General features: G+C 38.6%; 1 protein-coding gene across 8 annotated transcripts in view; it reads left to right on the forward strand.

Moving 5' to 3' along the window:
* The window catches only part of NEIL3 (nei like DNA glycosylase 3), a 61166-nt gene that overhangs the window by 28622 nt on the left and 10329 nt on the right, over positions 1 to 22215 (forward strand). For 4 of the 8 annotated variants that reach the window (XR_010126177.1, XM_063664298.1, XM_054485909.2 and 1 more), the window contains exons 5-10: positions 1163 to 1237; positions 2822 to 2988; positions 12672 to 12841; positions 14613 to 15033; positions 15114 to 15407; positions 21759 to 21933. Coding sequence is in view for 7 of the 8 variants with exons in the window: in XM_063664298.1 (XP_063520368.1) it covers positions 1163 to 1237; positions 2822 to 2988; positions 12672 to 12841; positions 14613 to 15033; positions 15114 to 15407; positions 21759 to 21933 (1302 nt within the window). In the remaining variant the exon portion in view is untranslated. The other 4 variants (XM_063664300.1, XM_054485910.2, XM_054485911.2 and 1 more) reach the window with 3 other exon arrangements.

Below are 22215 nucleotides of genomic sequence, written 5' to 3' on the forward strand. Positions count from 1 at the left end.
AAATAATAATTCTGCAAGGGTAACATTGAGATTTATGTTAGGCTGTGTCCGAAAAAAATTCTTCAGTAAGGTCTGTGTCTGAGCTCTTCCATGTGTTAATAAGTACTTTGATATTAATGCATGCATGTTTAGAAATGCATATCTTTTCTAAAGCTCGATAGTAACCTTGGTGGTCATCTGCTCCTGTGCCTATTTTCCCTTCCCTTCTTTCTGTTTTATATTGTTCTTGGTAATTTTTTTTTTTTTTTGAGTCCAGCAAGACTTCTCAAGGTGTCTGATAGACAATGCTGAGACTTTGAAGATGTCTAATACAGAATAAATATTCAATAAATACTTGAATTTACAATTAAAATTTATAAATAGGAATCATATTTTGTCATTAATATTATCAGTTCAAAATAAAACTACTGTTAATGGTACTAAATAGATCCATGAGAAATAGAGCTCTAGAAGATATGCATATACAATTGACTCTTGAACAACACAGGAATTGGGGTGCTAACCCCCCCCACTGAAAATCTATATACAATTTTTGACTCTTCAAAAACGTAACTACTAATAGCCTACTGTTGATCAGAAGCCTTACTGATAACATAGTTCACACAAATTTTGTATGTTTTATGTGTTACATATGTAGTATTACAATAAAGTAAGCTTGAGAAAAGAAATTGTTATTAAGAATGTCGTAAGAGCCAGGTGTAGTGGTCTGCGCCTGCAGTCCCAGCTACTTGGGAGGCTGAGGCGGAAGGGTGGCTGAGCCCAGGAGTTTGAAGCTGCAGTGAGCTGTGATGATGCCGCTGTACTCCAGCCTGGGCAATAGAGTGAGACCCTGTCTCTAAAAAAACAGAAGAATATCATAAGATTTATATTTACTATTCATTAAGTGGAAGTCGGTCATCATAAAGATATTCCTCCTCATCATCATTACATTGAATAGATTGAGGAGGAAGAGGAGGGGTTGGTCTTGCTGTCTCAGGAATGGCAGAGGTGGAAAAAAATCTGCGTATAAGTGGACCCTCCCAATTCAAACCCATGTTGTTCAAAGGTCAACTGTATTCAAAATCTATTTACAGTTCTCTTTCACAGAATTGGCAAGGCGTATTATTTCTTACAGTAATGAGCAAGTCATGAAACTAGGCTCTGCTGTTTTTTCCACTTTAAGGTTTGTCAATTAACAGATGAACAGACCCATCACCTCGTGAAAATGATACGTGATTTCAGCATTCTCTTTTACAGGGTAAGAGCAAAATTTTTCAACTGTGTAAAATGTAAAATGTCAGTGGTTTCCTTTTGGAGTGCACCAAAAAATGTGAAAGCTGTATATAGCCATCTAGTGGAAAGAGCATGGAGGTACATTAAGGGAGAGTGACATTATGTGGGTGTAATTAACATCTTGAAATTCTAGGTCATAGGTCAGTTCAAACTCGTCTAACTATAATCATATTCAATTATCTTTATACCAAGTTGGGAGCAGCCATGTTGGCATTTCACAGACTCTTTTTCTATTTTTGGATACATAAAATATAGAAAGTCTAGAGAGGCCGACCTACAGTAACACTTTCAGATAACCTTGGTTCAGTCAAGCTTTGCCACTTACTACTATCTGTGTGGTTTAGATTATTTGGATAACTTTATTTAAGTTTAGTTTCTTCATCTGTAAAATGGGATAATAATGTTTCTCTGTCTACCACAGTTTTGAGAATGAAGCACTTGCTGAATTGTAAATGTGGAAAGTTATATACTATATGCTTATGTAGAATTCAATAAACACATCTTTTAAACAAAGTAATGCAAATATGTCTTTTCTTTCTTCACAGTCCATTTTCTGTATCCAAAATTTTCATTTTTACTATGTTCAGAAAGGCAGGCATTGTAGTATTCTTTATTAATTGGCCTAAAATGTGAATGAACCTCTTGTTCTGCTGATCTGTCTCGAGTAACCATGGCTATGTTGCATTTGCTTACTTCTTCCTCCAGAAAAAGATGACCATAGAAAACTGCCCATTTCTACCCAGATTAAATTGGGTCTTTCAACACTTTCCTTAAATTAATATAAATTGTGTAGTTTTCAGCTAATATATGGTGAGCCATATTTCTGGGCTTTTAAATTTTCACACTGCTGATGGAAACTCAAGATATTTTCTTTGTAGGAGCTTTAAATATTTGTGAGTGGAATAAAACTGACAAAATATATCAAAATATCTTTTGAAGTAGAATTTATACCAAAATGGAGTATATTCTCTGCTAGGATGGTATTTGAATGTTTATTTTCTTTCTTTCTTTCTTTCTTTTTTTAGTGAATCTCTAAGGTTAAAAAAGAAAAAAAGTCCTTTTTCAGATCAACAAAGAAAATGCTCTTATTAAATTTTTTCCCCTAGAAGTAAGTTTTTTTGTTGTTGAAACTGAGTGAGCAGTTTCAGTCTTCTAAAAATAATCAGATTTCAAGCTAATCTAGCCTTTTTCTTTTAACTGTATAGTTATGGTTAACTAAAAAAACCTTAAAAGAGTAAAAGACATTTTTAAATATAGAACTTTTACATGTCATTTAGATAAGAGGATAAAGCTATGCAAAGAGCAATTTTGAATACTAATGTCATTAAATAATGACTTATTTCACACAAATTTTATTTGACAAATATTACCAAATCTTGTCAATACCTTTTTCTCTGATGAAAGAAAAGATTATATTGACATATGTACAAACATATGTAAATTTTTAATAGATGATTTTCAGAGATGACTTTCGAGAATGTGTCTTTGGCTCCTTGGCCGCACTGTTTTGTGGATAACAGAATTTTTTGGTTTTTTTTTTTCTTTTTAGTGCCGTAAAGCAGGACTTGCTCTCTCTAAACACTATAAGGTTTACAAGCATCCTAATTGTGGTCGGTGCCACTGCAGAATAACTGTGTGCCGCTTTGGGGACAATAACAGAATGACATATTTCTGTCCTCACTGTCAAAAAGAAAATCCTCAACATGTTGACATATGGTAAGATATCTAATTTAAAGGGATACCATTTGCCCTAACCATCTAACTGAAAGGCTAATAATCAGAGAATATAACTGAACAACTGTCAGGCTATTCAGAAGAGAACGTGACTCAAAAGTATTTTAGTCCTTGGAAGGAAATAGTAAATAATGTCACCAAAGAAACTGAGGGAGCCAAAGATGATTTATGAACCAGTTCTGAATTTAGGTAGAAAATCTCTGGCTCAGGAAATAATATCTAGCCTTTACCTTTAACCTAGTTTGTAAAGTGAGTACCAGGAGATGTCAATAATTGGAAAAAATGCAACTACCTTCAAAAGTCTCTGCTTCACTTAGAAATAATACTATAAAACATGAGCAAGATCTTTTTACAGATTGTATGTGTTGTTGGTGAAATAATAGACCACTTACTAAACTCGTGTGGTGGTTCTGCCAGTTGCTGAGTATGTCTCTTCCAATGATGCATTATTCCAGAACTGGAGAGGTAACCGCAGGATAGGTTTGAGGACTTACTGTGAGAGGTATTTGGGCTAAAATTCCCTTGATCACCTGACCGGACTGGTGGAGCACAGTGATATTTTTGTCTCCTGGAATTAGTGTCAATTCAGAGCCAGTGTCCAATAATCCTTAAAAAGTCTGAGTATTTTCTTTTCCCCAATGTACAGTTACCTTGGTAACAGGTCATAGGACCTTTTGGGGAAATCTAAGAGAAAGATTATGCAGTATAAAGCAGCTGCATAGCAGTATATGTGATTATAAGATTATGCAGTATAAAGCAGCTGCATAGCAGTATATGTGATTATAAGCCAGTAGTACCAGTATGACATGAAGCACATAAAATGCTGCACGGGTTCAGGGATATTAGAGGTTTCCATGTGCGGGAAGGTTGGGAAGATCTCAAAGAAAGCGTCATTTGAATGGGGCTCCTTGTTCCATTCTTTCCCCCCTTCTCCCTACTGTACTTGACTAGACTTAAAAAAAGTATCATCTGAAATTTACTTCAAAAAATAGAATTTTGATTAAATGATAAAGCAAACAGTATTTAATTGGAAAAAAGGATCATGGCCACAAACCTTGAATCATTGATAAACATGGCATGGTGGAGGGATGATGAGAATACTGGCCAACCCCAACAGAGGCTCCACGTTGTGGAATAATAAAAGCTAGTTTTACAGGGAGGATGGGATCAAATGGTGGGGGTCATTAGTAGTTTGGAGAATGGTTAAGGTCTTTCCTAAATTAGCGCATTAAGGACTTTTAGTTGATTGTAGCATAGTTAACATGGAAAACGAAGAGACTGAAAATACATGTAAAGAAGCTGGTGCAGAGTAACGGGAAAGCGATGGTTACCAGCCTGGGGTCAAGATACTGGACATGGTACCCTAGTAAAACTTTTTAAAAGTCAACAAGGACTGTGGCAGATTTGATAGGTAGGATAATGCAAAAGGTTTCAGGACCAAATAATAAAAATTTTCACATTGTGGGTCTGGGAAAATTGGGATGCAGCAGTGAAGATGCAGTATGTGTTAGATATGTGAAAGAACCGTGGAATATCCAGGAAGACATGTCTTAGGGGCTGTGATCCAGGATGAGAGAGGTTGTCAGCACAGTGCTGTTGATTGAAGCATTCCAACTTCTCAGTTCAGTAAGAATGGAAAAGGAAATGAGCCAAGGTCTGAGCTTCAGCAAATACCTATAACTACGAAGTGGGCAGGAAACAAAAAGCAAAGGAAACAAAACCATAGGATTGGACATAGGAAGAGACTCAGGGCACTACTGGGCTGTGGGAAACCCGGGAGGTGGGAGGGGCCATCATGTCTGTAGAGCTTGGGGACAGGGGAGGGAGCTGGCGTGCAGAGGAAGTCCCAGCTTAAGTCTTCATAAATATGTCTAGAGCTGTGTGCTTTTTCTTTGTGTCCCTGCGTTTCATTTTCTGCATCACTCTTCTTGTTCTCCAATACTTTCCTCTACACCACTCTATATCTTCTTCCACTCAGCTGCTTCACCCCATGTTACTGTCATAGACATCTGAAATACATTTAGATAATTATATATATATAAAATACACAGTTATGTTTTTTAATTTTTTATGAACATTCATAATTTTGTGAACAAGAACTTTCATAGTTTTTTATGAACAGGAACTTTTTTATAATATAGGTATACATTTATTTGACCAAGTAACTAGATACTGCGTTGAACACAGTAGCTGGCAGATAGAAGACCTTCAATATATATTTGTCTACTAAATAAATGATTAATGTTCTGTATTGGTTTTCTGTGAATTGATATCTTTTGAGATTAAAAAATTATCAAATAAATATGTCATTCATCATATAAATAGTTGTGAATGTCAAAGGTTTTTTTGAAACTAGATTTCAATGACCCCACAGTTCCCCAAAAGAGACCTATGAGTTAGGGAAGGCTGTGCTGAAAATGTTCTGGGCCTTGTAATCCCTCTTCCCTCCCGACCTGATTCTGTTTTCTACACTGGCAGTCAGTTTAAGACTTTGTTTGGAAAACCAACTATACACTGTGAAATAAATGTTTACGTATTTTAAAAAGCTTGAAAACCAGGATGATTTGCCCTGTTCTTAGATTTTTCTACGAATAAGTACATCCCATTTATTTTCTGGGTGAGTATTTGAACCTTTTTTATGTTGATTAAATTTTCTCATTTTAATGTAAAGTCATTTCAAGTTAAGTTGAAGAAGTCTGAAAAGGCCACTACCAATTATCTAAATCCTCCTGTTTCTTCTCTTGCTGAAAGCTTACTGAACTCATGAAGTCCTCCCCCAGTTTTCCAGTTTCTACTGATCACATCACACTTTTAATCCTGATACTATTTATTGTTGGTTCTTTTTTTTTTTTTTTTTTTTTTTGAGTTGGAGTCTTGGAGTCTCGCTCTCGTCACCCAGGCTGGAGTACAGTGGTGTGATCTCGGCTCACTGCAACTTACGCCTCCCGGGTTCAAGTGATTCTCCTACTTCAGCCTCCCGAGTGGCTGGGATTACAGGCACCCACCACCACACCCAGCTAATTTTTGTATTTTTAGTAGAGACGGGGTTTCACCATGTTGGCCAGGCTGGTCTCAAACTCCTGAGCTCAAGTGATCCGCCTGCTTTGGCCTCCCAAAGTGCTGGGATTACAGGTGTGAGCCACCGTGTCCGGCTTACTGTTGGTTCTTAATTATTTGCTAGCTAATATAATTTATGCATGTGAGTATTATTTCCTTTAAAGAAAACAGAGGAGGTAGTCTTTACCTTTCATTAGGGACTTTAAATTTTTTTAACTGTTATTTACTTTATTTATTAGGGTCTACTATATGCCAAGTACTTGGAATACAAAGACAAAATAGAACACAGCCTCTCAAAGTGCTCAAGAGCTAATGTGGGAAGTAAATGGTAAATAGATAAAGCACCGTGATGGAACTGTTGTAAAGGGATGTGTTTATCCTAATGGCAATGGAAGTATGGAAGAAGAAGCACTTAAGTCTACCTGGGAAGGACAAGGAAGTCTTTCTGAAAGAGGCAGTCTTTGAGCTTAGTATAGAAAGAAATAGAAATTCATCAAAGACAAGAGGTAGGAAAAGGATTTTCTGAAAGACGAAACAACACATGGGAAAGTATACAGGGAGAACGTTTGGAAAGCTGCACACAGGATATTTTGTTCCTTCAGGAGCACATATTCAGGTCTCTAAAAACCATCTAGTCTGGAAATGTGGCTGTAGTTGGTTGCCAGTCAATGAGAATTTAGTGCTGTCTGCAAACCAACTCTTTTTTTTTTTTTAATTTTATTATTATTATACTTTAAGTTTTAGGGTACATGTGCACAACGTGCAGTTTTGTTATATATGTATACATGAGATGTTACATATGTATACGTAGAGATGGGGTTTCCCGTGTTGGCCAGGATGGGGTTTCCCGTGTTGGCCAGGATGGTCTCGATCTCTAGACCTCGTGATCCACCCGCCTCGGCCTCCCGAAGTGCTGGGATTACAGGCGTGAGCCACTGTGCCCGGCTTTTTTTTTTTTTTTTTTTGAGACAGAGTCTCTATCACCCAGGCTGGAGTGCAGTGGCGCGATCTCGGCTCACTACAACTTCCACTTCCTAGGTTCAAATGATTCTCCTGCCTCAGCCTCCCAGGTAGCTGGAATCACAGGCGCATGCTACCACGCCTGGCTAATTTTTTGTATTTTCAGTAGAGATGGGGTTTCACTATGTTGGCCAGGCTGGTCTGGAACGCCTTACCTCAGGTGATCCATCCACCTCCACCTCCCAAAGTGATGGGATTACAGGCATGAGCCACCACACTCAGCCAAGTTTTTTCTTAAAAAGATCTCCTTTCACTGGAATATAGTTATCTACAAATATTCAATAAATATAGGCTTAATGAACAAATTTTGCCCCTACGTATCTATTACAACTGCTCTCTTGAAAATCACCTATTTCCCAGAGGTCTTAAATAGGCTTCTTCAAGCCTCACCCTCTCTAACTCAGTTGAATTATTTTTAAATTTTTAAAATTTTAATCTTTTTAAAGACAGGAGTGCAGTGGAGTGATTATAGCTCACTGTGATCTCGAATTCCTGGGCTCAGGTGACCCTCCTGCCTCAGCCTCCCAAGTAGCTGGGACAACAGGCATGCACCATCATGCTTGGCTAATTTTTTATTTTTATTTTTGGAGATGGAGTCTTGTTATGTTGCCTAGGCTGGTTTTGAACTCCTGGCCTCCAGCGATCCTCCTGCCTCAGCTATCGAGAGGGTTGGAACTACAGGCATAAGCTACTGTGCCAGCCGACTCAGCTGAATTTAATTCTCTCTGTCACTTCCCATCTTTGTTCCTATAGCACTGCTTCTTCTACCTCTCTTTCATGGGCTCCTTTTCTTTTGATCATCAAAGTTAAGGCAACAGCAAGGCTCTCTATTGGACCTTTCTGCCTCTCCTCCGTGCATTCCCAGTGATGGCGAATACTACCAGATTCAGCTATCATCTCAGACCATTTCTGGTAAAGTTCTTTAGGTTATGTGTTAAGAAATTATAGTTCTTGGGCCAGGTATGATGGCTCACATCAGTAATCCCAGCACTTTAAAAGGCTGAGAGGGAGGTTCATGAGGTCAAGAGATTGAGACCAGCCTGGCCAACATGGGAAACCCCGTCTCTATGAAAAATACAAAAATTAGCTGGGTGTGGTGGCGTGTGCCTGTAGTAGTTCCAGCTACTTGGGAGACTGAGGCAAGATAATTGCTTGAACCCGGGAGGTGGAGGTTGCAGTGAGCCGAGATCGCGCCGATGCACTCCACCCTGGGCAACAGAGTGAGACTCCGTCTCAAAAAAAAAAAAAAGAAAGAGAAAAAAACCTATCTATACATACATGTATAAGACATGAGGCAATGATAAGTGGTGATTAGTGTTCTCAAGAACATCAGCCACAATAGCGGATAGTGACGGAGACGGCTCATTTTTGATAGGGTGGCAGATAAGTCCGTGGGGAGGACGTTGTTGAAAAGATCTGATGACTTGTAACAATCTGAGGGTGGGGGAAAAGTTTCAAAGAAGGTAGCCCAGAAAAGCATGAGGCCTCTGAGTTGTTCAAGGAAGAGAAAGAAGGCATGTATGACTGAACCAAGCAGAGGGAATGAGAGACAGAGGGAGCCTCTCTGCTTGGGAGGGACCAAGCAGCATACAGAGTCAGTTTGGCCAAGGAAAGATTCTGAGTAGAATGGGGAGACTTTGGAGGGTTTTGAATGGGCGTGAAATAACTGACTTAATGTTTGAAAAGATTAATCACTCTGGCGACCATTGCCAATACTTTGAGCTGGGAAGCCACTGGGAGATTTTGAGCAGGAGGGCAGCATGAAGTGACTTGGGTTTTCTGAGGATGATTTGGGCTGCTGTGTGGAATAGTGACTGTCATGGAACCAGACTGAAGCAGCAGCATCGGGGGCTCTCAACAGTAGTGCAGGTGGTAAATGCTGGTGACAGGGAAGAGAGAGGAGGTGGTGGGAAAAAAAGGTTGAATTTAGGATAATTTTGGAAGTTGAGGTAGGGTTAAGGCCAGAAATTTGTATAATTTAGGGGGCCTTATTTATGAAAAACAATAAAAAATTATGACTACAACGTTAGGTCCTAATGTGAATATTTAGAATAAGAAATCACAACAAATTATATTTTTTAAACACCACAAACATCAGAAAAATGAGATATTATTAGTTCACTGCCTGACACAGCTGTGTAATTGTATTCCTTGATGTTTTTGGCTGCAAACTCCTTGATTGCCTTTTCATATGACCACCAACAATATCATTACATCTTTTATTACGCCTAGATGAGAAAACTTTTAGCTTCACAATTGGCTGTTGATAGTGACACATCTCCAGCTTCCTCTATCTTTTCTTTAAGCAGTACTTCCTCTCTGTAAGGAAACCCTGAGAGCAGTGCCTCTCAAACTTTAGTGTGTACCAGCATTTTCTGAAGGGCTTGTGAAAACACAGATTGCCGAGTCCCACCCCCAGAGCTGGGGATTCAGTGGGTCTGAGGAGGGGCCTGAGAATCTGCGTGTCTAACACGTTCCCACATGACGCCCATGCTGCTGGCCTGAGGACTTGAGTTTGAGAACCCCAGCCCTTTGATCTTCCTCAGGTGCCTCAGGTTCCCCACCCCGTGCCAGGTTGTTTCTGAGTTAGGGTGGGTGATGTAGGGGTAGAGTGGCCTGGCAGCCTGGATCACGGTGGCCTGTGAGCACGGAACGATGCAGTATCTCTTGTTCAGGTCCTTCTCCTCAAGCTTCAGGGCAGAGTCCGCCTGCTCCTTGAGGTCACCAGGGCAATATTTTCCCTGGGCACTGAGCAGATGTGAGGTGATGCTGGCAGCACCCAGGCGCCAGGATTACCGCTGCCTGCAGTCCTCTGAGCCCCCAGCATGTGGTTGAGTTATGGCTCCCATTCTCCATGCTGCCCACCCCAGTGCGCAGAGGACACGTCAAGCCATGGAAAGTTAAACTTCTTTTGCTTCATGTAAATTTGCATCTGCAGCAGATCCCACAGGATTTGCTGATGGACTGGAAGTGGGATGTGAGAAAAGGAAGTATTAAGGATGACTTCTAGGTCTGGGCCTGATGAATTGAGTGATGCTGATGCCATTTCCTGACATGAGATAGAGTAGTAGAATTGCAGATTGGTGGCTCATGAATTTTTTTGTTTGTTTTTGTTTTTGACACGGAGTCTCGCTCTGTCGCCCAGGCTGGAGTGCAGTGGCGTGATCTGGGCTCACTTCAAGCTCCGCCTCCCGGGTTCACGCCGTTCTCCTGCCTCAGCCTCCCGAGTAGCTGGGACTACAGGCGCCCGCCACCACACCCGGCTAATTTATTTTTTATTTTTTATTTTTAGTATAGACGGGGTTTCACCGTGTTAGCCAGGATGGTCTCGATCTCCTGCTCTTGTGGTCCACACGTCTCGGCTTCCCAAAGTGCTGGGATTACAGGCGTGAGCCACCACGTCCGGCCTGGTGGGTCATGAATTTTATCTGTATTCGTTTCCGCTGGCTGCCATCGTAAATTACCATGACCTTGGTAGCTTAAAGCAACAGAAATGCATTCACTCAAACGCTGGATGGTAAAAGTTCAGCATCAGTTTCATTGGACCAAAATTAAGATGTGGGTAGGACTGTGCTCCCTCTAGAGGAGCTGGGGGGAATCATATTCCTTTCCTGTTCTCGCTTCCGGTGCTGCCGGCGTTCTTTCACGTGTGGCTACATCACTGCCACTTCTGCCTCTGGTCTCCTTGCCTTCTCTTTGGTGTGTATCAAATCTCCCCCTCCCTCTGTCTTATAAAGACACTTGCGATTGGGTTAAGGGACCACCAGCTAATCCAAAATAATCTCTCTACGCCAAGATCCTTAATTACATCTGCAAACCCTCCTTCTTTATAAAGTAACATTTATAGATTCCTGGAATTGTGCCCTATGTCTTTGGGAGGCCATTATTCATCTTACTACAAAACATTAAGTTTGAGATTCTTCTTACACATCCAAGTGGAGATTGGGAAGAATTTATTAATGAGTGATTAAGAAATGGAGCAGTAAGGAAAGGAATGTTTCCAAAGCCTCCATATGTAACAATAAAATTCTCCTTATGATCAGGGAAACTTTTAGGACAGAAGAAAATGAAAATAGGGAAAAGTTGGAGCACATGGAAAATCTAAAAGTCATTTAAATTGTGTCTGTTTAATTATAGATAAATGCATCATGCTGCCTTTCAAAGTAAGTTAGTAGAGGACAGAGATTAGGTCAAATAAACAAATTCTGTAGAAGATCTGATATTCCATAGGGATAATAAATACTGAGTGGCATTAAAAGTCAAGGGAAGTAAAGATAAAAGAATCCTTATGAGATGTATCTTACTTTCAGATTTTCTTATTCTATTTATTATTTTACCAGACACTCCTGAATTTTAAAACTAGTGTAATTATATGTAAGGAACAAAATGTCACAGGAGACAAGGTTACCTTTGAAAGTCAAAGAACTCATCTTCTGAAATGTAAGATACATAGCCTTTACTTGCAAGAGCTTTTTTCAGTATTAATGTTTGGGATCATGAAGGGAATCCGTGATACTGCCATGGTTGCTTAACCGTGTGACATGCTCTATATCCAGACCTATAGCTAGCTGTGCATTAGAGAGTAGGACTATGTCACAGCCGTATAAAGGCATTTTGTGTAAAAATACATGGTCAATGAAGGACTTCAGATGGAGAATCATGATTTATGTTTGTGGCCAAAAATCAGGGTTTTATTGTTTGCTTGCTAATCTATTAATTGGCTATCCACCATGAAACAGTCTTACATGAAGGGAAATAACACAAAGAGATATCTTTTTTCATCATTATGAATTAATGAATTTACATAGTGCTCAGCAGATACTGTAGAGAAATTCTAGAGTTTCCTGAGTTTTCTGTGCACATGAAGTAAATATAAAACTTTCACATCTTTCAGTCCTCTAATTTCTGCATAGGTGTATTTTCCCATAATTTAATTGAATAAAGGTATTTTCATTTTGTTTGGGAAAAAGTACCAATTACTTAAAACATTATTTGAGAAGTATTTCCTAATGTGATATCAAATATTTTTAGTTGGTTTGTTTAAAAAAAAAACTACTCAATTATTTGACTCTTAAATAACTTTTGATGTTTCTCACTTTAACAACAATTAGTTGTTAAAGGGTCCAGGTGAAAACATTTTACTCTGGCCGGGTGCGGTGGCTCACGCCTTAATCCCAGCGCTTTGGGAGGCTGAGGCAGGAAGATTACTTGAGGCCAGGAGTTCAAGACCAGCCTAGGCAACATAGCATTCCATCTCTACTAAAAATTTAAAAATTAGCCAAGCAGGCCAATGTGCACCTGTAGTCCTAGCTACTCAGGAGATTCAGGTGGGAGGATTGTTTGAGTCCAGGAGTTCGAGGCTGCAGTGAACTATAATGGTGCCACTGCACTGCAACCTGGATGACAGAGCAAGACCCCATCTCTACAAAAAAAAAAAAAAAGACTCTAAGATACAGTACTAACTTCTAAGCAATAATAAAGAGATAGCATTGGGGTATTAATGGTTCTGTAATCATTTCTAAAATACCCAGACAAGAAGAAGGCAATAATAACAATGTTAATGATTAATTTTAAAAATTATCTTATAGCAAGCTACCGACTAGAAATACTATAATCAGTTGGACATCTAGCAGGGTGGATCGTGTTATGGACTCTGTGGCTTGGAAGTCTGAAGAGCACTGGACCTGTGTGGTGTGTACTTTAATCAATAAGCCCTCTTCTAAGGCATGTGATGCTTGCTTGACCTCAAGGCCTATTGGTAAGACTGAATTTTGATTTCGACTTTGTTACATTTCTAAGAGGGTTAGTTATACAAAGTCAGGAATATATCTTGCTCCATCTTGATCTTCCATAACTAAATACAATTTCTTTCTCAAAGGTTTAAAGGAATTGCCAGTTTTTACATGTAAACCATGCTAATATTCTGTTGAGTATTTTTTTTTTTAACAGGGAGGGAAAGCATGTTTGTGCTATAACAGTATGTGCCTTTGTATCTCAAAAAAATGGAGATGATCACATCTGTTCTCTACTGTTTCTAATGAATTATTCAGTAAAGCTTTGTTTTATGCAGATTTCAGCAACTTTCAAGTTTGTTATTCAGTCCAAGTGTTTCATAAATTGAAAGGGAGGATTTCTGTAAGAATATCTTCGCAGGTGGAATAGAAAAATGCTGAATTTTTTCTCTTCTTTATCCCTTCTACCCCTTGTTATTAAAATCTTTATCCAGACAATCGTACTGATTTCATTGAAATCCTTCAAAATAAATCTTTATAGCTCAGGATTTCATGCATTTAGAGCATGTAAAACCTCAGAGGAAACCTGTGATTAAGAGCCATCTCATTGCTGCGGCTTCTATTGTGTTCTCAAAGTGTTATTTCTTTCTTCAATTAGAGATGAGAAAGTTCATTCCTGACTTAAGCACCCCCGCATTGTGTCAACTGTCATATTGTGTTTTGTTCCCTGGGCCAGAAAGGCAGACATCACCCCTTGCACAGCTTTGCTGTGCTGCATCTCCTATTTCCGTCCCTCCTTCTTCAGTGTCCTTCAGCAGAGACGGAGCCCTGGGAAAAACACAATCTTAGGTTGCCACATTGATTTCAACATTCTGAAATGCATTTATATGTCTCATTAACTATTTTCTTTTAATGTTTCTGAGTCAGAAAGACATCTTAATGATAATATAGAATGCATTATAGTACAGTTCCAAAATCCTAGGATACTCTGTTGAAACATTGTATTTAATAGATGTTAAGTCTGGCCGGTCACAGTGGCTCACACTTGTAATCCCAGCACTTTGGGAGGCTGAGGCAGGTGCATCATGAGGTCAGGAGATCGAGACCATCCTGGCTAACATGGTGAAACCCCGTCTCTACTAAAAATACAAAAAATTAGCCAGGCGTGGTGGCGGGTGCCCGTAATCCCAGCTACTCGGGAGGCTGAGGCAGGAGAATGGCGTGAACCCGGGAGGCGGAGGTTGCAGTGAGCCGAGATCGCACCACTGCACTCCAGCCTTGTCCAGCCTGGGCGACAGAACAGGACTCCGTTTCAAAAAAAAAAAAAAAAAAAAAGATGTTAAGTCTTTGTAATTCATCTTTACTTATTTTAAATAAGCGTTTCACTTTGTCTTGTCATTCCTAGTAGTCTAGAAACAGGTCTCTAACTGCTGACCTAAAGCTTTATGGGATATCATCTCTTAATTACCACTTTTTAATGCTTTGCCTAATATTAGCAAAACTGATAACTGAATGACCTTTAAATGCTTAAACATAATAAAAAGCAAATATAAATCTTTGTTAAACCCATGTCTGGGTTTCTGTAAGTCAAAATTTTGCATTTTACATAATATTTCATTTCCTAGCCAGAAGATGATTAATTCTGACTTGTCTGAGCTAACTTTGTGTTATTAGTTCTATATGTTAGTTCACTGTAATAAAGTGAAGTAAATTTTTTAATCAAATAAAAAGGTGTTTCACATAATCAGTATGTTATATTTATGGGACTATTGCAGAATTACTTATCTCTCCTTCCAGATTCAGTGTGCAAGAATGAAGAAAATTCTACTGTCTTTAGCCACTTAATGAAGTACCCGTGTAATACTTTTGGAAAATCCCATACAGAAGTCAAGATCAACAGGAAAACTGCATTTGGAACTACAACTCTTGTCTTGACTGATTTTAGCAATAAATCCAGTACTTTGGAAAGAAAGACAAAGCAAAACCAGATACTAGATGAGGAGTTTCAAAACTCTCCTCCTACTGATGTTTGTTTGAATGATATAAAGCACCCCTCCAAGAAGGCAACAAACGATATAACTCAACTATCCAGCAAAGTAAACATATCACCTACAATCAGTTCAGAATCTAAATTATTTAGTCCAGCACATAAAAAACTGAAAACAGCCCACTACTCATCACCAGAGCTTAAAAGCTGCAACCCTGGATATTCTAACAGGTATGATGCTTTTAACCTTAGTCTTTAAGATAATTGCTTTTTTGTTTCTTTTTAAAACGAGGTCTCACTCTGTCACCTAGGCTACAGTGCTGTGGTGTGATGTCAGCTCACTGCAACCTCTGCTTCCCGCGTTCAAGTGATTCTCCTGCCTCAGCCTCCCAAGTAGCTGAGATTACAGGCGCATGCCATCAGGCCCGACTAATTTTTGTATTTTCAGTAGAGACAGGGTTTCACCATGTTGGCCAGGCTGGTCTCAATCTCCTGATCTCAAGTTATCTGCCCACCTCTGCCTCTCAAGGTGCTGGGATTACAGGCTTCAGCCACCACGCCCAGCCGGTTGCATTAAGTTCTAAGAAGACAGAAATTGTCCCTTGGTAAGGAAGTTGAATTATTTTGGTAACATGAATCAAACCCTAAAAGACTATTATAGTAGTCTGCCTCTCCTTTCCCTTCTCTAGATTATAATGTTAGAGAAGGGAAAGAAATGAAAAACATAATTTCCTACATGTATAAAAAGTTGGGGTTTTTTTCTGACAATAACCATACACATGATCAATACAGAATATTTGGAAAATATTGTAAAGTATAAAGAAAAATATTTGTCACCCATAATCATACTGCTTATCAATAACCAGTTAGCATTTTTTAATATCTCCTTCCAATGAAAGATAGTCTTCCAAAAGAGGAACTATTTTTTATAAAAGTTTAGTAAGTATACTGTGTTCTAAAAGGAGGGGTCTGAGATGCCTGTAGTGACCTTTCTGTTAAAGAACGTGGATGGATCTCAAACAGTCATGCGAGATGGTGTTTATTTTTATTTTTATTTTTTTCTTTGAGATGGCGTTTTGCTCTTGTCACCCAGCTGGAGTGCAATGGCGCAATGTCGCTTCACTGCAACAACACTCGGCTAATATTTTTTTTGTATTTTTAGTAGAGATGGGGTTTCGCCGTGTTGGCCAGGCTGGTCTCGAACTCCTGACCTCAGGTGATCTGCCCACCTCAGCCTCCCAAAGTGCTGGGATTACAGGCGTGAGCCACTATGCCTGGCGTTGTTCTTTAACTAAAAGTCCTAAAAAGCATACTTGCTACTTTTTATCTGAAATTCAAAAGTTGTAATTCTAACTAATAAATACTACCAGAGCAGATATATTTTATAGGACTTCCAGCTACATGTCCAGGAGAACACCCTCATTTTTGTCACCTGTGATACAGAAATTTTAATACATAATGTCATCCTCTCTTTTCCTTAATGATTACTGGCAGCTCCTGAAACAATTTTCTGTTGACCCTCCTTCCGCCTTTATCTGGCCCTCCCAGTCCCTTTATCTGGAATTCCTAACCATGGCAACCCGATGTTATATCTCCAACACAGGACACATTTCTCCACCATTTTCTTTTCTCAGCTGCTTTCTTTTTTTTCTTCAGAAAGCAGCTGACTTACATCCAGCATTTTTAAATAAGTGGAGAATTTATAACACATAAATGGAGCGTCGTCCTCCCGTGTATGTCTTTTCTTGCCAATGGGAGACAGGCAGAGGAAGAGTTACAGCCATCCCTTGGTATCCTCAAGGGATTTGTTCCAGGACCCCCAGGATACCAAAATCTGCAGATGCTCAAGTCCCTGATATGAAATGGCATAGTCCTTGCATATAACCTATGCACACCTTTTCATATATTTAAATCATCTGTGCATTACTTCTTATAATACTGAATCCAATGCAAAGGCTGTGTAAATAATTGTTATACTGTATATTTTGTATAATTTTTTATTGTTTCATTATTATTATTTTTTGTTTCCAAGTATTTTTGATCCAAGGTTGGTTGAATTCATGGATTGGGAACCTACGGATATGGAGGGGTGTACTTTGGTTGGGACCTAGAGTAATCTCAGGTGGAATTCTGAGATTCGCTGGCTTTTCCTCTTATTAACTGTGCCTTTACTGATGGGTAGATGCCCCCTCTCAGCAGTGGGATGAGGGACCTACTAGAGCAACCTGTAGGAATCCTTAAGCTTATTTCATAACAAATTCTGAAACAGTCTTTGCTCAATAGATGTATTTACTCCAAGTTTCCTATTCCAACTCTAAATTTACCATCAGTTAATCCTGATGATTTATCCTTGACTGGTTTTTTAAATGTTTTGTTCATAACCATTTAAGATAACTTGTTTAACTTTTGTTCATATACTCACATTTGAAGTAAGCTAAGGGGGCTAAACTTTTAACTGACTGGATAAATCCACCACCTTTTCACTTCAACCGTAATTAATGCCTCACGATGGAAGTTCATGAAGGAGTTAATTAAGAATGTTTGAGTTGGGAGGCTGTCCTGGAGCAGAAAGTCATTTCCAAACAGTCTTTTCTGTTCCGTGGCTCAAGTGGGAAGTAGAAGTGATCGTCTTAAAATATTGTGGCATTTGTTGTACCTAGATGAAATATCTTGGCGTATTTTTATTCCCGTAATGCTTTGTAGAAAATCTCAGACAATTTAACTAATGAATTAGGGATTTAAAAAAACATTAATGTAACCTTAAATGTAAATGATTTCTTCATAAGCCATTAGTAATAGGATCATATGATTAATCACAGTGCACAGCATTACTTAGGAATGCTGCAGCCTGTGTATGTATTGAATATAAGAACACCAGGACTGAGACTCCACAATCAATCAAGATCAACTAGCAGAATAAATGTCAAGTGATGAAATAAATTCACCCAGCAGCCCTTCTGCACCCAGCTACTTTACAGGGAATAAATTGCAAATTACTGTCATTTATTTCATTTTTCTCCTTGTCTGGCAGCTATAGTGTTCATCTTGTGGACAAGATGCCTAGCAGAAGCTCACAACATAATACTATTAAAGCAGGTGGTCCATTCATAATTTATAGCCAGTTTATTTTTTCTTTAATATTATATGATAATTACTTTGACTTTTGTTCTCTTAATTACTGTTCTCATTACCACACAATCCATGCAGTGTTGATGAGGCATATTTTCTGATTGGTATTGAGATAGGTGTGTATTCCATCCAGCTATTGGCTTATAAGTTAGATGATTGAACCCTTTTTAAACAGTTAAGAATGATTACTAGAAACAGTTTAAGTTGTCGATCCAATTACTGTAAACACAGAGCAAAACACAGTGATGCAGTTTCAAAGAATGCATGTGTTTTAGGTTGAAATTTTTCCTGAGTTGATGCAAAGGCTCACATAGGAGGGTGAAATGACAATAACAAAATCATTAATATTTTCTCACATTTGCTGCCATCAGGGATGCTGAAAGCTGTCTTTAATCACCAGTGCAAGTACTGACACCATGTCCTTGTTTGTCTCTTGGTTACTTCTTGGAGTTTTCAGTCTAAGGATTTCAGAACCACCTGGGACCATCCAGAATGAGTCATTTCACTTTTGTTTGTTTTAATCCTTGAAATAATCCTGTATGACAAAATCTACATTCAGTGAGACCCATTAATCCAAAAAATTCAGACAGTATTTTTATTATAATGAATCACCCTATCTATAAAATGAGTTAAACCAAGCTTGTCCAACCATAGGCTTGTGGGCTGGACGGCTTTGAATACAGCCCAACACAAATTTGTAAACTTTCTTAAAACATGAGTTTTTTGTGTGATTTTTTTTTTAAGTTCATCAGCTGTCACCAGGGTTACTGTATTTTATGTGTGGCCTAAGACAATTCTTCCACTGTGGCCCAGGGAAGCCAAGATTGGACACCCCTGAGTTCAACTGGGAAAAATTTACCAAGAAAAAATAATATTCACCTTAAAATTACAGATCTGTGCTTAGTAAGGTCTTCCTTCTTGATGATAGTTTTTGTCTGGTCTCTGTTCAGTTTTATTTATTAATAAGTATTGAGAATCTATTATGTCTCAGGCATTGTTCTTGATTCTAATGACATGTACATGAGCAGACTATAGCCAGCAGGGCCAAATCCATCCCACACCTGTTTGTGTAAAGCTTTATTTCCATTTGTTTAGATATTTTCTATGACTGCTTTTTGTGATGACAAACTTAGACCATAAGACCAGCAAGTCTAAAATATGTTATCTGAAAAGGTTTGCCAGCCCCGATCTATTCTATTAATAGATCATTTATAACCCAGCATTAATATTCAAAATGGTGGTCACGATCACTAAAATGAACGATTCTGTAAGCTGCATTTAAGTAAGAAACCTGCTACATTTTAGGAAGTTTTTATAAAACAAAGAGGAACTAAGATGTCCTCAGTTGATGAGAACATTTAATTATCCTGGATAATGTTTTATATCATAAAATTCAGTTTAGCTGTGCGTATTTAGAGCCAGTGTGATCACAGGTGGCGTTAGTATCTTGGTTACATTACTTCAGAGCTTCATAACTTAATGTGCATACAAATCACCTGGGAATCCTGCTAACATGCAGATTCTGATTCTGCAGGCAATCTGGAGTAGGGGTGGATGTGTCTGTGTTTTCTAACAAGCTCTGGGTGATGCTGATGCTTCTAGTCAGTGGACCACACTCTGAGTACGAAGAATAAGATCACATGTGGCTATGGGTTTTTTGTGTGTTGTTTTCTCTTTTTTCTTTTTGTTTTTTTGTTTTTTTGAGACGGAGTCTTTTTCTGTTGCCAGGCTGGAGTGCAATGGCGCGATCTCTGCTCACTGCAACCTCTGCCTCCCATGTTCAAGCGATTCTCCTGACTCAGCCTCCCGAGTAGCTGGGATTACAGGCACACGCCACCACGCCCGGCTAATTTTCTATTTTTAGTAGAGACGGGGTTTCACCATGTTGGCCAGGCTGCTCTTGAACTCTTGACCTCAGGTGATCCGCCCGCCTCAGCCTCCCAAAGTGCTGGGATTACAGGTGTGAGCCACCACGCCCAGCCTGTGGCTATGTTTTTAATTTAATTTTTAAAGGAAGAAATGGAGTGGAAGGCAGAAATGAAGGCAGAGAGATGACATTTGGATCCTCCTTTCTACTTTAATCCTGCCTTCTACCTTGGCCCTTCTCCCCAGAAAAACTTTAATAGAGAATCTAAACCTCTCCCTGGATATGTGGAACCCTGGAGCTCTCTAGGTTGAAACAGATAGGTTAGAAAATGTTCAACCGTTATCCAAAACAGCCATCTCTAAGATAATATATAAAACTGTTTTTATGTCCACACAATTTTTAATAAGAATGCATCATTTCATTAATTTTGTTAATATTCTTAATCTTTTCTCCTTTAATTTTGTTTAAGAAAGCATTGTTTATGAACCACTTGCTTTAATTGTGAAATTCTTGACTTCTGTACAACTGTCCAGATATCTGGCTTCTCTTGAAGTTAAAGTTTTGGAGGAGATTGGTGAAATGGAGTTTTGGAGGAGATTGGTGAAATGGAGTTTTGGAGGAGATTGGTGAAATGGAGTTTTGGAGATTGGTGAAATGGAGTTTTGGAGGGGGTTGTTGAACTGAAAGGTTGTGGAAAAGAAAAGTCCTTTGCCTCTCAGCTTTCCTATTTCTGATTTGGTATTACCCATGACTCTAAAATACAACCACAACCCCTCTACCCTGAAAAAGGTACCATCAAAATAGTTGCTGGTGAAGAATTTAATGATAACGGTTTATTTAACAATGCCTGCAGCTGCTCTTATTTTACAAATGGCTGTTGAAGAAACCTTCAAAAACTGCCCTCAGAATGTTTGAGTTCATCCCAGCAAACATTTTCAAAGCAGTATATTTAAGCATCTGTTATATAAATGAATTTCAGTCAATTTCATCACAAATAAAAGATTGCATTCTCTGAACATTTCAATTAGATGTGATGCATTGAGGCATCATAGAAACAGGTGTGTAAAAAATGCAGTTTAGGAAGCAAGGAAAAAGGGAAATCACCTTTGATTTTTAAGTATTTTTAACAATTATTTAAGAATGATATATTTGTTCTTTAGATATTTCCTGAAAAGATGAGAACGGATTAACTGTTTTATCATTAAAGAGTTAAAAAAAAAAAAGGAATATTAAGAGGGGGACTTCTGGTTTTAATGAATGTGAACACTTTCTCTTCAACCAGTTTATTAAAAAACTAATTCTCATAAAGGCATTACTAAAATATGTACAACATAGAAAATTTAAATAAGCTTCTTTTCAAAAAGAAAATTCTGTTTATACAGCTACAGTACAAGGCCAGCTTCTAGCCTGTGTACACTGGGTATGAGGACAACCTCCAAATACTCTTGATCCTAATTATGGGGGAGAATAAAGCTTCCCTGCTAGCTTTGCAAAATTCACATTTTTGCTCTCTGCCAGGCAGCCTGTTTCTTGCAGGAATATGATTGTGACTATTATAGTAGCCTTGATCAAAGAAAAGCATAGAAAATTGTCTTTAAAGTGGACAGCAGAGTGATTTCTATGGCCTTGTCAGAGCCATTGATGAGAGTTTGCTACCGATGAGAAAATAATTAGAGAAGATTGTGACTAGCTGCTTTGGGGCCAGTGGGAATGGAGAACCTGGACTTGAGAATATTTTAGAGGAAAAAGAAGTGGCTAAGATAACTTTGGAAATAAATTAGAATTACCTGGGAAAACAAAGAATAAAGACAGCCTTTTGGATAATGACCTAACATTAACGAGGTCCACTTTTTGATAAAATCTCTTTGTACAAGTGAAATTCTGACATGTAGGGGTAAAGTGGTGTGAATGGTCCCTTAGCCCTTCTATGCTGTACTTATTTTGTAACCTGTCATTACAGTGAACTTCAAATGAGTATGACAGATGGCCCTCGTACCTTAAATCCTGACAGCCCTCGCTGCAGTAAACACAACCGCCTCTGCATTCTCCGAGTTGTGAGGAAGGATGGGGAAAACAAGGGCAGGCAGTTTTATGCCTGTCCTCTACCTAGAGAAGCACAATGTGGATTTTTTGAAGTATGTGTAAGATTTATCTAGCTTACTAAAATGTAATTAAATGCTTTGGTTATTAATGTATAACAAATAGCAATACTTTCCTAGTTTTACCTTTTACCTTTAAATTTGAAATAGCCATATTGGCATTCAGTCTAAAGCTTGAATGCTGAGTAACTTAAAATTCAGATGTTCAGCCACAAGAAATTTAATAAAATAATAGCTGTTACATTGTTAGAGCATATCATATTTATAATCACAAGTCTAGAAGTGTTGCCCTTAGCTTGTAAAGTTAGACACTGAGTG

Source organism: Pongo pygmaeus, chromosome 3, assembly GCF_028885625.2.
Source record: "Pongo pygmaeus isolate AG05252 chromosome 3, NHGRI_mPonPyg2-v2.0_pri, whole genome shotgun sequence".
Taxonomy (NCBI): domain Eukaryota; kingdom Metazoa; phylum Chordata; class Mammalia; order Primates; family Hominidae; genus Pongo; species Pongo pygmaeus.